At 40.7% G+C, this 16355-nt stretch overlaps 1 protein-coding gene across 1 annotated transcript in view; it reads left to right on the forward strand.

Moving 5' to 3' along the window:
* Positions 1 to 1286: 1286 nt before the first annotated feature.
* Positions 1287 to 16355, forward strand: part of pacrg (PARK2 co-regulated) — a 237810-nt gene continuing 222741 nt past the window's right edge. Inside the window, exon 1 of the mRNA XM_076299775.1 lies at positions 1287 to 1382. Within this exon, the coding sequence (XP_076155890.1) occupies positions 1287 to 1382 (96 nt within the window). The remainder of the gene's footprint in view (positions 1383 to 16355) is intronic.

The raw sequence follows: 16355 nt of genomic DNA on the forward strand, positions 1-16355 counted from the left end.
CTCTCTCATTCTGTCTGTCTCTCTTGTTCCTTTACTGTATCAATTTGTCTTTCTGTGTGCTTATTTTTTCAGATAAAAAAAACTATAAGAAAAGAAAACAAAGAAAGAAAAAAGAATAACACACACAGTGACACATATTGTCTGTAGGCTCATAATAATTTTCTGTGAAATACACCTTTGTTTGGGGATAACATGTAAAGCATGTTTGAAATGCATGGATGTCATTTTATTTTGAAGCCCATCAAAGGAAGGACTGATTTCTGCATGATGTTACAGCAAAAGAAAACGGTCACAAACTCGAAGAAAAAAAAAAAAAACATCAGAGGAAAAAACAAAACGCTTAATTTGTCTTTTGAATAGCCTACACAAAAGACAGTAGAGGGCAAAGTGATCAGCACTGACAACAACCAAGGTAGTCTGCCTTTCCTCCTCCCTTGTTTACGGTCCCTCTACTCACAGCAAGTGTCCCTCTCAATGGGACCATAAAAAGCAAACAGGGGCTTTTAGAGAAATTGCCTTCCCCAGGAAGATTAATAACTGTGTAGGTCTGTGGAGGAAGTTTCCAGGAGGGATGAGGGAGATTAAAAAGTGCCACACTCTCTACTGGAATGACTCAGCACGAAGCCTTGGCACAAAAATGTCCACCATTGCAGACATTAACTCTAGCCTAATGAAAAACCAGAAATAATGTTCCTGCTGAAAACAAGAGATAGGCCTAGCCTTGTAGGTAGGCCTAGGTAATTAGCCTAGGCCTATATATATTTTTTTTTCATGCACAAAGTGCAACACAAAGCACTTCACACATTGACAATAATGCTCAAAGAACTCAATCAATTAAAAAAACATGTTAAATAAGGTTACATTTAAGCTGAAACATGACTGCAAGATGCAATGATGACTGCGGCAATGACTGCAATGACTTTGTATTTGATTATTGTATGTGTTGTACTGTGTATTGTAACTGCTACGTTGTCACAGTAATTCATAATGTAGCCTATGTCAGTCCAGAAGGGTGGAATTAAAAAAAATTGTAATAGGTGAAGGCTAGGCTACCATAAACACCTTATTTTAACCATATTTAACACGTGTTGCTTTGCTTCAGGCTGTGTGGTTGCTATGCCGACGGAAACGGGAGTGACGTTCTGTGTATAGCAACCACAGCGCGTCTTCTAAGTGGATCCTAGCAACCCTAACAGTGAAGAGTGTATGCTAATGTTTTATCACTGTTTTAAAGCAGTGCATTTTAACATTGTCGCCGAATTCATTGCAATTTATTAACTATACCCATGTGCACAAAAATGAGACCCTTAGATATAACCAAAGACAGGAACGAGTTGAGAACAGAGGGATTTACCGTGAAATCAACCATGAAGAATTCTGTGGTAAGTTTGATAGATTAACCTAACGTTAACGTTGCTATGTTAACGGAGTCAACAGACAATTGTAACGTTAACGTTAAGATAACGCTATTAGTGAATATCTATGATATGCTTTAACGTTGAGTTTCCATTTCAGTTTCCTGGTTTGGTCATTCAAGCACGTGTGTGTTTCTTTAATGTTGTAACTTGTAAATTCCATCTTCAATTAGCTAACATAACATAACGTAACGTTAACTGTGCACGGCATTCTAGCTAACGTTTCCCTTGTTATTGCTAAGTATGATAAGTTAACGTTAACATTTCCCAAAGTGTCCCTCCAAAATCACCTCTAGGTTACATGTCCCGCCAGGTTCGCCACATAGATATGATAGCATTTCAGAAGCGGTTTTTTTTATACATAACCGTCTGCTAATAATAATAACGAAAATTGTTGTTTGGTAACTTCAGATTGAGCCTTTCAACTTTATCAATCAACGTTAACAATTTGCTTGTTCCATCTGATAGCTACACAACATTCACAGTAGCCTTCCAATTGAAAGAGAGACAGAGGAGGGAGATACAGGGCGAGAAAGCAACAGGCAGAAAAAAAAACCCGAAGTAGAATAGGAATCAAGGGATGTTTTCATCCGTGTAGAAAATGTTCAGTTTGTCCATCTATGCTGTATCTAAGCACGGGCAGTGAACTGCAAACTATCACATTATCAACAGTTTTTAAATAAAGGTTTCACTATCTCTTCCCAGCCCACCAGCTTTCTGCCTCTAGTGAAATGCATTAAGTGGACTTTCTCTTTATTCAATACATCCTGTCCCCTGGGATCTTTTCTCCTCCCCTCCTCTCCCACCTCCAAGCATACACTCGTATTTTACACTGAGACGCCTGCCCTCACTGCCTGCTGGCTGGCCAAGTTATTTTCAACAATAGACTGGCCTCCAGTCGTTGTCTTGCCTGGTCTCGAATGAAGATGTATTAGACGGTGATAATAGTATCTGGCCACATCAGTTCTAACTGGCAGTTGCTATTGATCTGGTCACACACAACTCTCTTTTTTAGGTCAGGGAGCCGCTTTGTGGGACAATTTAGAGCATGAGAGCTGTCTTGAAATTAAGACGACCCCCCTATTTCTACTTTGGCAGATTATTATTATCATGGCTTTTGAATGATTTTTCAGTGCAGGGGAAATCAATGATAGGACAGAGTGATCTAACACCTTGACCTAGATGTCAGTGGATAGATAAGCAGATGCTTTGGTCTAAGCTCTTTTTTAGGATTGCTGTCCATCATGCCAGATGAAGTACACATACAGTATGATGTGACATACCAAGTAATTTTGTTTTACTTCTATGAGCTAGAATATGGTTTTATGGGATAAACCTACAATCACGAAAAAAAAGTTGTAATAGTAGCCTAAATCGTGAACTAGGATCTTAACATAATAATATAATCTTCTTGTTGACTTTTGTGGGGGTCTAACAGTCACACAGTGTTGAGAAATTGAAATGGACCCTACGCCCATCTAACACAGATGAGACAGTGGCAGTTCAGCACCAGCCGCACAGGCCCAAACTTTAGCTCTCAACACCATAGACATGCATTAATTAGCAGAAATACTGGTATGTGGGTTTATTGAGGTTGTAGGCTAGTTCTTCAGGTGGTCTTGTTAAAGCCAATTTTGGTGTTCATTGCCAGCCAGTTGCCAGTGTTATGCAGCAAATGTCTTTTTAATGGTCCTGTTCAGACCTTCCAAGACAGAGAGAGCCCCCACCTACAGGAAAAAATCACAGATTAATGAAGGACACCACTGATGACACTAAGACTTGGTCAGATTACATGATTTCAACCGGATTTTGCCACAATTTTGTAGTAGCTGATACAAGGATACAAGATACAAGGATAGAAGGAAGTTTATTGTCAAGAAACCTTGGGCAGATCCACGGCTCAAGGGGCTAACCCAACTGCCAGGGGTCTTGGTGTGTGTTTTGGGGGATGGCAAGGGAGATGGGATAGTGTGCTGTGTATGTGGGGAGAGGGCAGTGTGCAATATGTGTGTTGGAGAAGCTTCCTCATGCTGTGCTGTGTATTGGGGGGGTGGGTGTAAGTATGTTGGGGATGTGTGTTGGAGAAGCTTCCTGATGAAATAATGTGCTGTGTATGTAGGGGAGAGGGGGGGGGCAGTGTGCAGCAAGTATGTAGAGGAGGCTTACTGTAGCAAGCAGTGTGCTGTATGTATGTGTGGTGATGACAGTGATGATGTAAGTGTGTGTGTTTTTTTGTGTGGTTGTTGGGGATGGGGGTAGGGGGGGCAGAAAGGCTAGGCAATCAAGGACATGGGTAGATAGATGGAGGAGAAATCAAAAATAATAAATAAAAAGTTCTATGGAGATGTGCAAAAGTTGGAGAAAGTCAGACACAGTGTGTATGTGTGTGTGTGTGTGTGTGTGTGTGTGTTTTGACGTGTGATGAAATAAGAAAATAAATAAAAGGTCTGTAGCATAGGGAGAGGGATGTAAAAGTGCTAAAAGTCATGTAGGTGTGTGTGTGTGTGTGTGTGTGTGTGTGGGGGGGGGGGGGTCATGAGTGCTGAGGAGTGAATGAGTGCAAAGTCAGTATAGTGTGAGTTCAGAGTTGGGAAATGTTTGAGAGTGCTGAGGAGTGAATGTGTGCAAAGTCAGTATAGTGTGAGTTCAGAGTTCGGATGGCCTGGGGATAAAAACTTCTCCTGAGTCTCTCAGTTCTGGCTTTGTGACTACATAGGCGTCTTCTTGATTTCAGCGGTAGGAATAATCCATTGTTAGGATGAGAAGAGTCCTTCAGTATCTTTTGGGCTCTTAGGAGTACTCTTCTGGAATAGATATCTTGTAGAGCAGGGAGTTGAGTTCTTATAGTACGTTCAGCTGAGCGCACTACTCTCTGCAGAGTACTACAATCTCTAACTGTGGAGTTCCCATACCAGGTGATGATGCTACCAGTTAGAACACTCTCAACCGCTGAAGTGTAGAAGGCCTTCATGGATGTAGAAACTTTGAATTTCCTTAGCTGACGAAGGAAGTAGAGTCGTTGTCTGGAATTCTTCAGAACATATTGAGTGTTAACAGTCCATGTTAAGGCCATCCTTAAAAATATTCTTGTTTGCAGTAACAGCCAAAAAAATAAAAAAATCGGTAGGTAGGTCAATATTTTTTTTTTTCAAGATTCAAAGTAAAAAAAAAAAGGACTGCTTTACTAATGTAAGATATAATTTCATTGCTTTTGCATGGTTGCATGATGCTTGCATAAGAAAAGAAATACTTATCAAAACAGCAACAATTATATGGGTGCTATTGTTTTGGGATGTTTCCCTCATGCAAGCATCATACATTGGTAGGAAATGGAGAAAACAAATACATGTTGTTTAATGAAGTTTAATTTGAATGCCTGAATGTAAGGATTCAGGAAACACAATACCAGCTTTTTTGGCGAGCAGATAGGCGTAAAACACTGATCTGTTGATCTTTAACAGATAGAAAGAAGGCTACAATAGCTTTTAGCCACGTTACAGTATATTCAAATTTGACTATACAATACTCAGTGCTATATTATACAGTCTCTCCTCTGTTTCTATGGAAGTTCCAAAAATCAACGTCGTTCTATTAAGTGTCGTTAAACAATTAAATAGCATTCAACAGGTTGAAGCGGAGCTTTGATACCAACGTTACCGATTAGTTTCTGTTTCTCTCGCGCAGACGCCTGCATTGAATGAATGCTCATACCACCACTTTATTGTATGGCTCCATGTTTAATGACATCGATAGCAGAAACGTTTGTTTTCTTTTTTTTGTCGGTCCGCGGTATCTTGATCAACTGCGCAGCAAATTATCAGACGAAGCACCGGGCCTAATTTCACTCCACGACTTCGCGGACCAGCAGTCTCCACGTTGCGGACCCATATTTTGAGAAATGCTGAATAGACCACAACCAATTTCAATTCTTCAACACAGTCACCGTTAGACTAGAGGGGAGAAAGGATGGGAAAAGATCTGGGCACAGTTCTTCCAGAACTTCGTGCCAAGTAAAAGCGTTGTCGTTGTGTGAATGAAACGAAGCGTATAGGCCATAGTGTGACATGCGTAAACCAATGGTGTAGAGATGACGCCACAGGGTTTTATTTAAGAGAGTGTTTGTATGTAGGCAATTTATATTCACAATACTTAGGCCTACTAAAATAAATAGTATTTTATTTGTTATTTGTATTGGTAAAAAAAAATCGGTCGGTCTTAACGCAAGTTGACAACCGGCAAGTCGGTCGGACTAAAAGGGGAAAAAAAAAATATTTGCGTCAGTTCGAAATTGACAGGGTCGGTCGGGTTACGGCAAACGAAAATATTTGTAAGGATGGCCTAAGTCTTCAGTAATGTGGACACCAAGGTATTTAAAACTTGTGACTCTCTACAGGTTGCCCGCTGATCATTAGTGGGGTGTAACTGTAGTTCTGCTGCTGCCTTCTGTAATCCACTACGATTTCCTTGGTTTTATTGACATTCAGTGTCAAGCTGTTAGATTGACACCACTGTGCCACCTCATCAACCTGATCCAAGTAGAGCTGTTCATTGTTGTTAATAATCAGGCCCAAGATCACATGTCATCTGCAAACTTGATGATGGAGGTATGACTACTGTTGGCTTTGCAGTCATATGTCTAGATGTTGTACAGCAGTGGACTCAAAACACAGCCTTGGGGAGCACCAGTGCTGATGGTTAATGTGTCAGATGTCAGACCCCCCACTCTAACCACTTGTGAACGGTTGGTGAGAAAGTCAAATATCCAGTAGGGCTAGGCGATAAAACGATAGCGATATATATCGCAATAGACATGTAATCGATATCAAATAAAAAAAAATACGTTCGATAGAACATTCGATAATTAAAAGCAACACACACCTCCCGCCTTACGTTGACCATAAATAATAGGCTAAATATATCTTGCATTGTAGCTATGTGCAACTCGACCAGAGTAGCCTAGGCGATAGAAGTAGGCCTACCTCAACACAGACTCTCAATGAGTCCTTGCCCCTTGCGCACTCTCTCTCTCTCTCTCTCCCTCTCAACAGGCGCATCCCTCCTCAGCATGCACATGTAATCCAAACATTCACAATCGTGCAAGACTACTGCTAAATTGCTATTAAAGCTATTAAAGTTTGTTCAAAACTGTTGCATTCAAATTGACTGCTAAGTTCTAATCATCTCAATCCCGATGCAAATGGAAAAGTATTTTCCCAGACTCAAACGGGCCTCAAGGAGAAAAAGTATTCATTTGAAATATAAACACACGTGGGGAAACTGAACAGTCTAACCAGTACACTATGATAAACTAGCCAATTAAGCTGCTTTGTTTACAATATTTCCAGGCTTCAACCAGTGCTGCTTTTCATTCAGACTTATGTGCACATTTATTTATTTGAGTGTTTTTCATCATTGTATTGCTATTTTTTCCCCTGTTTGCTTTGATTGATAACTGAGGTGATTAAAATCAGAGGAATTGGTTAAGTTTAAAGGTCCAGTATGTAGGAAATAATGGAAAATAAACTGTAACCATTCCAAAAATGATCACCATATGTTGTCAGAGAGTAAGGAAACACGATGAATTGAAGCAATGGCTTATTTGACAACATTACTCTAACCTGTAAAACCCCGTAAAACACATGAAAAAAATGAATTACGGGGTGGAATCTCTTGGAATTTTCGTTTATGTTTTGAACGATTAATTCTAGAATAGCGTATTAATAATGGGCTAGCGCGTCCTCCTATTTGGGTTGCCAAATTAGCAAAGGCCAACTGTCAACAGCTGTCAGTTAGTCATGAACGCCTACGAGAGGCAGGCAAATTTCCAAAATTAAAACAAGAAACAAATTAAGTGGACATCGGAGGAGCTTCCTGAGATGGTGACGTCTTTGTCAAACGAAGAATATCAAGTCTGACGCAGAGCTGGCCATATTTCTCCAAAACAGGTAGCCTGGCTAAACTTCATCTGCATCGCTAACTTCAGCTAAATGTGTTACATTGGTTAGAGAGGTATTGTTTTTTTCACTGTTTCCGTAATGTGTAGCTGGGTCATGGTTGGAGAAACGTTCAAGCAGCTGCAGGTCAACTAATGTTAGCTAAGTCTTCATTACATCTGGCAATCCAGAAGAGGCTCGCGTCTGGTAGTCTTGACAACGTTCACCAGTGTTTTGATTTTGGCCTACAGAACGTTCGGTAACAGTCCTAAAAATCGCACCTTTAAAATCGCACCTTTAAAATAACTTTTCTCCCTTCTGGTCCTTATCTGAAATAGATTTTTAAAAAAAATCAATAATTATCGATATCGACTGATATGAAATACTTATATCGTGATAGAGTTTTCAGCCATATCGCCCAGCCCTAATATCCAGTGACACAGGGTGGTGTTCAGTCCTAAGGCCTTCATTTTGTGACCAAGGTGAGAGGTACTATCGTGTTGAATGCTGAACTAAAGTCAATGAACAGCATCCTTACATAATTCCCATTCCCCTCCTCCAGGTGAGTTAAGGTGGTGTGCATGAGGTTTGAGATGGCATCCTCTGTAGACCTGTTGGCTCTGTAAGCAAATTGGAGTGGGTCGACTAGGGTTAGGGTTAGGGTTAGGGTTAGGGATACATTTCCCAAAGTTCCCAAAAAACCCAAGCAAAACAAACAAACAAACAAAAAACAATGGAACCCAGAAGCTGACTCTATGCCTAGCCACTACTTCGAAGAAGCCTCATACTAGCCTAGTGCTGGTCAGTAAGCTTAGAGTTTACAATAGTCTATATCGCAAGTAGTTAGTGGATAGATACTGTAGGTTAGTGAATGTTCAGGGTGAGGCAGATGGTATACAGTACATTACTGTTTATTAGTCCTGGCCTGAGCAAGGTACTAGTTAAACTAGGTTTGATCATTCACAGTTTTGGCATGCTTTGTAGTGTTCATTTTGTGTTCTTCAAACAAGATGTAGGGAGTTTTCTGTGTGTGCGTGTTGGTATGTTGCTTATAATAAACCAGTCTTCCCCTCTGATGGCAGGCGGATCACTGTGGAATCTGTGCAGTGTCTCTGCCTGTCTTTATTTTAGATATGGAAAATAATTAAACAGGTGAACGCCGGGAAGAAGCCGAGTTTACACAACAAAGCTTGTCACAGTCAGAGGTCTAGAGTTTTGAGTGTTCTTTCTGTCATACTTCAGTAGAACCTGTGAGCTTTTTTTTTTAATGCTGTACCAGTCACCTCTTTGGCAATTATTCTCAAACTGCTGTTTTAGCGACAGAGGCAAGCTTTCTATTACTAGCATTTTGTGTTCAAATGGCAAGGGAGGAAAAAGATTTTCTTTTTTCTCTCATTCCGTCTTGGTTATATTTTTCCCTGCGTATGTGTGACAGAAGTGAATTGTGAACATGACTCATTGCAGTTATTAGTATAAAAAGCCTTGTATACCAGAAGCACAATTTTTCATTTGTGTATGTCTCTCTCTAAATTTGCTGATCATTTTTTCTTTTCACGTGAAATCAAAATAGAGGAAGAAGAAAGCAGCTCAAACCAGTTTGAGGTGCAGCCAGACAGTAGATGCATAAGGGAGACAAAATTGACATTGAATTAAACATTGTTGCACAAAATCAAGTTTCAAGCCCACATCAAAAGTCATTCTCTTAAAATTGGCCAAAGCATCACGCTTGTTATCTCTCAATACCTACCATTATTTTGCTATTATCTCGTTAGTGGTGTGACTCCTCTTCAATCTGATCATTTCTCATGCAAAACTCCTTGGACACACGCAGCTTTCCAAGGAGAGCTGTCTGTAGTAACTGATCTGTGTCTGAGCCGTCACGTTCTTCCCCGTCAGTCATGTCACATCACGTCACACCACATCATACCAGGGAGACAGAGAGGAGACATCTCCTCACTGCTCCAGCTCCTGCCACTGCATCAGTCCGTCCAGGTTTCTCTGTGTTACTGCTGCCTCTGCCACCGCCACCACGGACGTGTGACAAACTGCCAGACGACGGGCAGATAATTGCAGTGACAGGGGTAACCTCTGTGCTGCGTCGCGCCGCACTGCCTCGAGCCGAGCCAAGTGGTACCAAGCCGAGGCAAGCCACCAGTGGAGTACCACTCCGGGCCTTCTCAGAAAGCTCCATTCTTCATCCCCTCTCTGCCCAAGGTCATAAACAAATCTCACGGGAGGCGAATCACGGTGGGGGCTAAAGACTTTAAATATTCAATGCGTTTAAGTCAGAGGCAGGGCAGAAAAAAATAAAAACGTCAACTACCCAAACCTGTGATGCGAGAGGCCGCCAACCCCAAAAATCCGGCGTGGAAAAAAGTGCTTACGCTTGGGCCCTGGCTGATTCGGCTTTCTGCCTCAGCCCCCTGCACGCGGCTGATATATTTCCTGAGCTGTAGAGCCATTCAGCAAACGTGCAGAGCTGTGATTTGTAGATAACAGCAAGGCCATTTGGCCGCCTTTAAGGGGGAATAGTCTTGAGGCATAGGCTTATTATGCTGTAAAGTATTTGTAGCCATAGAAACAGAATCAATACTAGGCCTTGTGCCATCTCTCTCTCTCTCTCTCTCTCTCTCTTTTTCCCTCTCCTTAATTCATCTCTGCTCTCCAAAAGAAGAGAGAGAAACAGAAAGGAGAGGGAGGAAGAAAGAGAGGAAGGAGAGAGAGATGGAGATGCCATTTTATATTTTGTGTGGAGATCATAACTTCCTTCAGGAAGCTGAGTTCTAAGAATGCTTAGATGTTTGGCTGCGGGATCTGGATCCAAGGATTTGAACGAGTAGCGGTGTGTAATGATATCAGCCGAAGGCCTAGAATCCTGCCTCGGAATCCCTTTACCATCCATTTTGCATCGGTTTGTTATATGTTTTTTTCTAGAGTTCTGCGATGTGCTAAGGGAGAGGTGTGTGGGCTCATTGGCTCGTTTGAAAGCGGCAGGTCAGGTGTAACATAATGGCCACTAATTTCATACTAATGTGCAGTTATACAGAGGTAGCCTACAGTAGATGCTTCATGCACAGACACACGTACACGTACCTCTGCTACAAGAAAATCACTCTCCCACCTACACTTAACACACATTCACTCTCACATACATGTATACTCACACACAGACACGCACATGTACATGCAGTTCACACACACACACACACATCATCCCGAGTCTGATGATAGCATAGAAACATAGTTGTTCAGTGTGCAAGGTGTGTAGTTGGCGGTGTGTGTGTGTGAGCAGATCGATGAAGTTGCTGAGGGATTCACTCTGCGGAGGTACATGTGTTCGGTGACCTTTGCAGTGCCGCTGAGCAGACCGCAGAGCTAATACCGGCTGGAGCTCTCCGCACACACCTCATTTAACGCTTGGCCGCTGGGAGATGAGTGGAGCGGACTCACACACACACATACACGCACACATACACGTACATGCACACACACACACAGACACAGCAGAGTCTATGCTACCGAGATTTGCCACCATTTCATGTATCAAACGATTAATTTTTTCTTAATCGCGATTAATCGATGAATTTCTATTAATCGCGATTAATCACATATTTTATCACATGATTAAAATTCTATTATTTTGCATTTCAGAACTTTCCAGAAGTCCATATTAACAATGTAAACAATTATTAGCAGTGTATCGTGATTGGTAATCAAATAAATGCAAAGAAAGTTAATTTATAAATTAACTTTAAGACATATTTGATTATTTCAAATCAAATTTCAAAAGATGTGCAGCGGGCCTGAGGCAACACAATGTCTTCTTCAGAAATATAGCTGAATAAACTGAAATTAATGCTACAGCAGAAGTGCATGCACAACATGTAAGACACATGATAAAGGGCATAACAAACTAAGAATACTCCGTATGTTCATTAGGGCCCGAGCACCGAAGTGCGCAAGGCCCTATTGTTTTTGTAAGGATTATTACAGTGCATGAAAATGCACTGTATTGTTCTTCCTAGGAAACAACTTTCAACAGTTTACTTTTAAACTATCAACTTAAGCTATGCAACCACCATGTATATCCTAGCATCACCGTAGTAACCATCTCTGTATTATCTGTTTTAACTATATACATGATATTTTCACAACTTTAGCATTTTCATGCACTGGTAATTCCTTGGAATTGCATTTCTAGTTATTATTATTATTAGGGCCCGAGCACCGAAGGGCGCAAGGCCCTATTGTTTTTGTAAGGATTATTATTATTATTTTTCACTATTATTGTTATTCCACTTTTTTGCTTTCCTGTTTTTGAGGTGGTTAGCATGGTCGAAAACTCTTGAAATTTGTCACGCATTAGGTACAAGAGCTTGACCCCGGGCGTGGCCCAGGGACTCGCTAGCGCCCCCTTAGGTGACTGATCTAAATTAACATGAGTTTTCTTTTTAAAATGTCTTATTAATTATTTATTTTATTATTTGTTTTTGTTTGTTTGTTTGTTATCCGTCTTGAATGTTTCATATGTTGCATGTTTCACGTGTCACGGGTACGCTGGCGACTACGCCGCTCCGTCCTGCATTTTTTGTATTTGTTATTTTTTAAATGTATGTCTTGATGTCATGGGCACGCTCGCGACTACGCCGCTCCATCCGGCATCGTTTGTCTTGTTATGTGTCTTGTTTGTTGGAGCGCTTTGGATTGCACTATGTGCATGTTAAATGCGCTTTAAAAATAAATCTGACTTGACTTGACTTGACTTGATCCCGTGGTTGGCAAATATTTTGAGGTGGTTAACATAATCGAAAAGTCTTGAAATTTGGCACACACATCAGGTGTCACACAAAACAGCTAGGTAAAAAGGCTTGGCCCCGTGTATGGCCCAGAGACTCGCTAGCGCCCCCTTACGCCCCCTTAGATGACTGATCCTGTGGTGGGCATATACTTTCAGCTACACACACCAAATTTGGTAGGTGTCTGTCCAAGATGAACAACTTTCGTATGTACAATGCATTAGCCACGCCCAACAGGAAGTGAGGTATTTGGGATTTTGTGCAGACTAATATGTGATGAAATATGTGATGTATCATGATGCCAAAAGAGGTGCTTCCCATGGGTGAAAACGCATGAAATTTGGCACACACATCAAGTGATACAGTGAATAGACAGGGATAAAAGCTTGGCACCGGGCGTTGCCCAGGAACTCCATAGCGCCCCCTTATGTCACTGTGATTTGTGGTTGGCATATAGTTTTAGATACACACACCACATTTGGTGGGTGTATGTAACTCCCAAAAACAAACAACTTTTCTATAAACATGCCATTAGCCACGCCCACAGGAAGTGAGGTAATTGAGATTTTGTGCGTTGTGGACATGATCAATTTTAACGTACTCCCCCTAGACGGTTGATCCGATTCATGTCAAAGTTAGTATACATGACGCTGAGATGTTCCTGATTCTAAATTGTGAAGCCTTTTTTTGATATGTTGTAATTTGACAAAATGGCGAAATTGTTCATTTTAATACCCTTCCACATTCAATAAATGTGTCATAATTCACCATGCATGGCTTGAAATGTTTTAAATTTCACAGGTCATTGAAGACCATGTTAATGATAATATTCACATGCCAATAATGCATGTTTGGCATAGCGCCACCAACTGGCAACAGAAAGAATGACAATTATACTGATGTCACATGATCAATTTGAACATACTCCTCCTAGACGGTTTGTCAGATTCATTTGAAATTTGGCAAACATTATGCCAAGATGTCGCTGATGTTAAATTGTGAATGGATTTTTGAATGTTGTAATATATTTGATATGATTTTAATATCTCACCACATAAACAAGAAATGTGTCATAAATCACAGTGCATTGAATGAATGGTCTGAAACTTCTCAGGTTAATAGATATCATGATTATGATGATATCCAGACACCCAATGGGCCTGCCTGGCATAGCGCCACCACCTGGTCAAGCAGGAAATGTGCCAGAAATGCTCTATGGTTTGAATAAATGGTCTGAAACTTCTAATGTTAATAGATATTATAATTATGATGATATCCAGACACCAAATGGGCCTGCCTTGCATAGCGCCACCACCTGGTCAAGCAGGAAATGTGCCAGAAATAGACAATACCTTAAGTGATTGATCTGAAAGTTTACAAACATTTTGGATATCATTATTGTGATGATATTCACATTTTCAATGCCTAACAGCGCCACCATCTGGTCAACCAAAAAGTGTATCAGAAATGTTCTTTGCTTGAAATGAATGGTCTGAAATTTCTCAGGTTAATATATATTATGACTATGATGACACCCAATGGGCCTGCCTTGCATTAAGCCCCCACCTGGCCAAGCGAGATCCAGACACCAAATGGGCCTGCCTTGCATAGCGCCACCACCTGGTCAAGCAGGAAATGTGCCAGAAATAGACAATACCTTAAGTGATTGATCTGAAAGTTTACAAACATTTTGGATATCATTATTGTGATGATATTCACATTTTCAATGCCTAACAGCGCCACCATCTGGTCAACCAAAAAGTGTATCAGAAATGTTCTTTGCTTGAAATGAATGGTCTGAAATTTCTCAGGTTAATATATATTATGACTATGATGACACCCAATGGGCCTGCCTTGCATTAAGCCCCCACCTGGCCAAGCGAGTAAATGTGGCAGAAAATAAAATACAAAAACAAATAGCACACGCATCAAATATGTACATTTCAGAAACTCACCACGTCGGTGCTTTGTTGGATTCTGACATGTCACGGGTTGCGGCCCGCAGGTGCTTGGGCCCGCCATTGCCGCTTGCGGCTATATTTATCTTTGAGTTCTGTTGAAAATAAGGAAGTTTTCATATTGAGAAATGCAAGTGCATATGCAAATGTAGCCCAGGCCTACAGCACGTTTCAAGTGCATAATAAACAGAAATAGCCTAGTCCATATCTCCATTAACTATTTTCAGTTCAGTTAACTAGTTCAGTAGAAAACGTGTAACAGTGTAGGAGTGTAAACAATGTTTAGCTCAGGAGTCGGCAAGTATTTTTCTTAGCCAATAGTTGGCGGGCCTAGAGTATAGGCTACTATTAAATGCAGCTCCGGTGGATGGTCTATTAGTCCACACCCGCATCCAACCGGAGAACGGATAAAAAAAAACTAAGTAATTAATTTCTCTTGATGAACTCCCTTTCAATATTCAGGGCTCTACACTAAAAAAAATTTCCAGGAGCACTTGTGCGCCCAAGTTAAAAAATTTAGGAGCACAGACAAAAATTTGGGCGCACAGTCAGTTCTGTACTTAACTTAAACATAATCTAACATTACACTGCAGCTAACACTTAAACATGCCAGTGCACCAATTGCTGACAAAATTTAGGCTACAGGAAATAGGATTTTAAAGATCAGTGCCTACTTTATTTTCAGTCTGTTCTATTTTCCTACATTTTGTTAATGTAAAATAGTATAATACATTGCCATATTTGCATTTAGCCTGTATATCAAGTATCCTGCCAAATGTTGGCTAATTTATTTATTTGTAAATCCATCTGTAGCTAATCCAAATACGTCAACTGGGCTAAAAGGCATGTTAGGTTACCTTTCCTTCTCTCACTGCATTCTCAGAATCTCATCTTGTTCCTACGATATCCGATGAATTCGGTGGATAGAAGAACTAATTTCTTCAATCTTTGCATCTTGGCTGGCTAGTCTAACTTTCCACTTTTTCTGCGTGCTCTTGGATTTGATAGAAGCAACTACTAGCGAGTCACAAGGCGAAACTGCTAACGTTGATGGGAGGTGTAGTTTTTATGCTGCATTCGCGACGTGATTCTATGGTTTGCACCAGTAATGTTTCTTGATGTTGCGGTGTATTTTGTAGACAAACATTGACATGGTTAGAAGTCATTCGCACCAGTGCGCCTAAATATTTTTTTGCACTCGCACGCCATCATTTTTACTCGCATGTGCGAGTGAAATGGGCGCACTGTAGAGCCCTGATATTGTGAATAGTAAATGTGGGCACTTCTACACTAGGCACTAGGCTACAATAATTTGGTATTGATGGACAGTTTAACACAGAGCCTGACTTATTATAATCACTTCTTTTCTTTTATTCTTAACGTTTTTGATTTATTTTGTCATTAAAGAAAGCACCTTATTTCAAGTTACAAAAGACCCTTATTTAAGGTTACAAAATAGCTTTCTTTGTTGCAGTTGTAGCACCCCCTATAGAAGGAATTTCACGAAATGTAGTGCCTCCAGTGAATGTGTGGTGAAGTGGTGAGAATGTTGTGGTAAATTGCTTAATGTAGCACCCAACTAAAGTCGTGGTGAGTTAATTATGTGAGATCCCTCCATGGCTTGGAAGCTCTACCAATTTTGGTGCCTGTGGGACTTACAATAATTTCTGCTCAACTATTTTTAAAGCAGGAAAGGGAAGCCGGCATAATAATAATCCTTACAAAAACATAGGGTTTCAGCAGCTTATATTTTAGACTAATCAAACAATACGTCTGAGTTGATGTAGGCCTACGATGCCAGCCACCCTGGCTACTACTAGCATGTACAGTAAGCAAGCAACTGGCTGCGAAGCACAGCCTTGTATATAGTGTCCCAGTGATGCCACTTCCGTTTGCCTCCATGGGACCTATCTTGCAAAAAATGTTGATCCCCAGGCTATGGCGAAAAATAAATTATTTTCTGGTCCCGGTTGACTTGTGCCTTGAATTACCCATATGATGTTTGTCAATTTTAAAGACAATTTTTCATGTAAAGACATTTGCAGTTTGTTTCGTAACTATTGAATTACAACATTGTGAAAGATCGTAATTCCAACGACTACAAACCCATCAGTCGCGCTAGTGACGTTAGCTCATTCACAGCCACACTAGATTGTACAAGCATACCAGCAACAGGTCTTAATTGGGCTTTCCTTGCCGATGAAAATACCATGAGTCAGAGGATTAAACACATCAGGTAAGTTGTATTCGTCC

This window comes from Alosa pseudoharengus, unplaced genomic scaffold, assembly GCF_046254945.1.
Source record: "Alosa pseudoharengus isolate Yale_2024_CS ecotype anadromous, Long Island Sound unplaced genomic scaffold, YU_APseudo_1.1 YU_APseudo_1.1_scf_22, whole genome shotgun sequence".
In the NCBI taxonomy this organism is placed as follows: Eukaryota; Metazoa; Chordata; class Actinopteri; order Clupeiformes; family Clupeidae; genus Alosa; species Alosa pseudoharengus.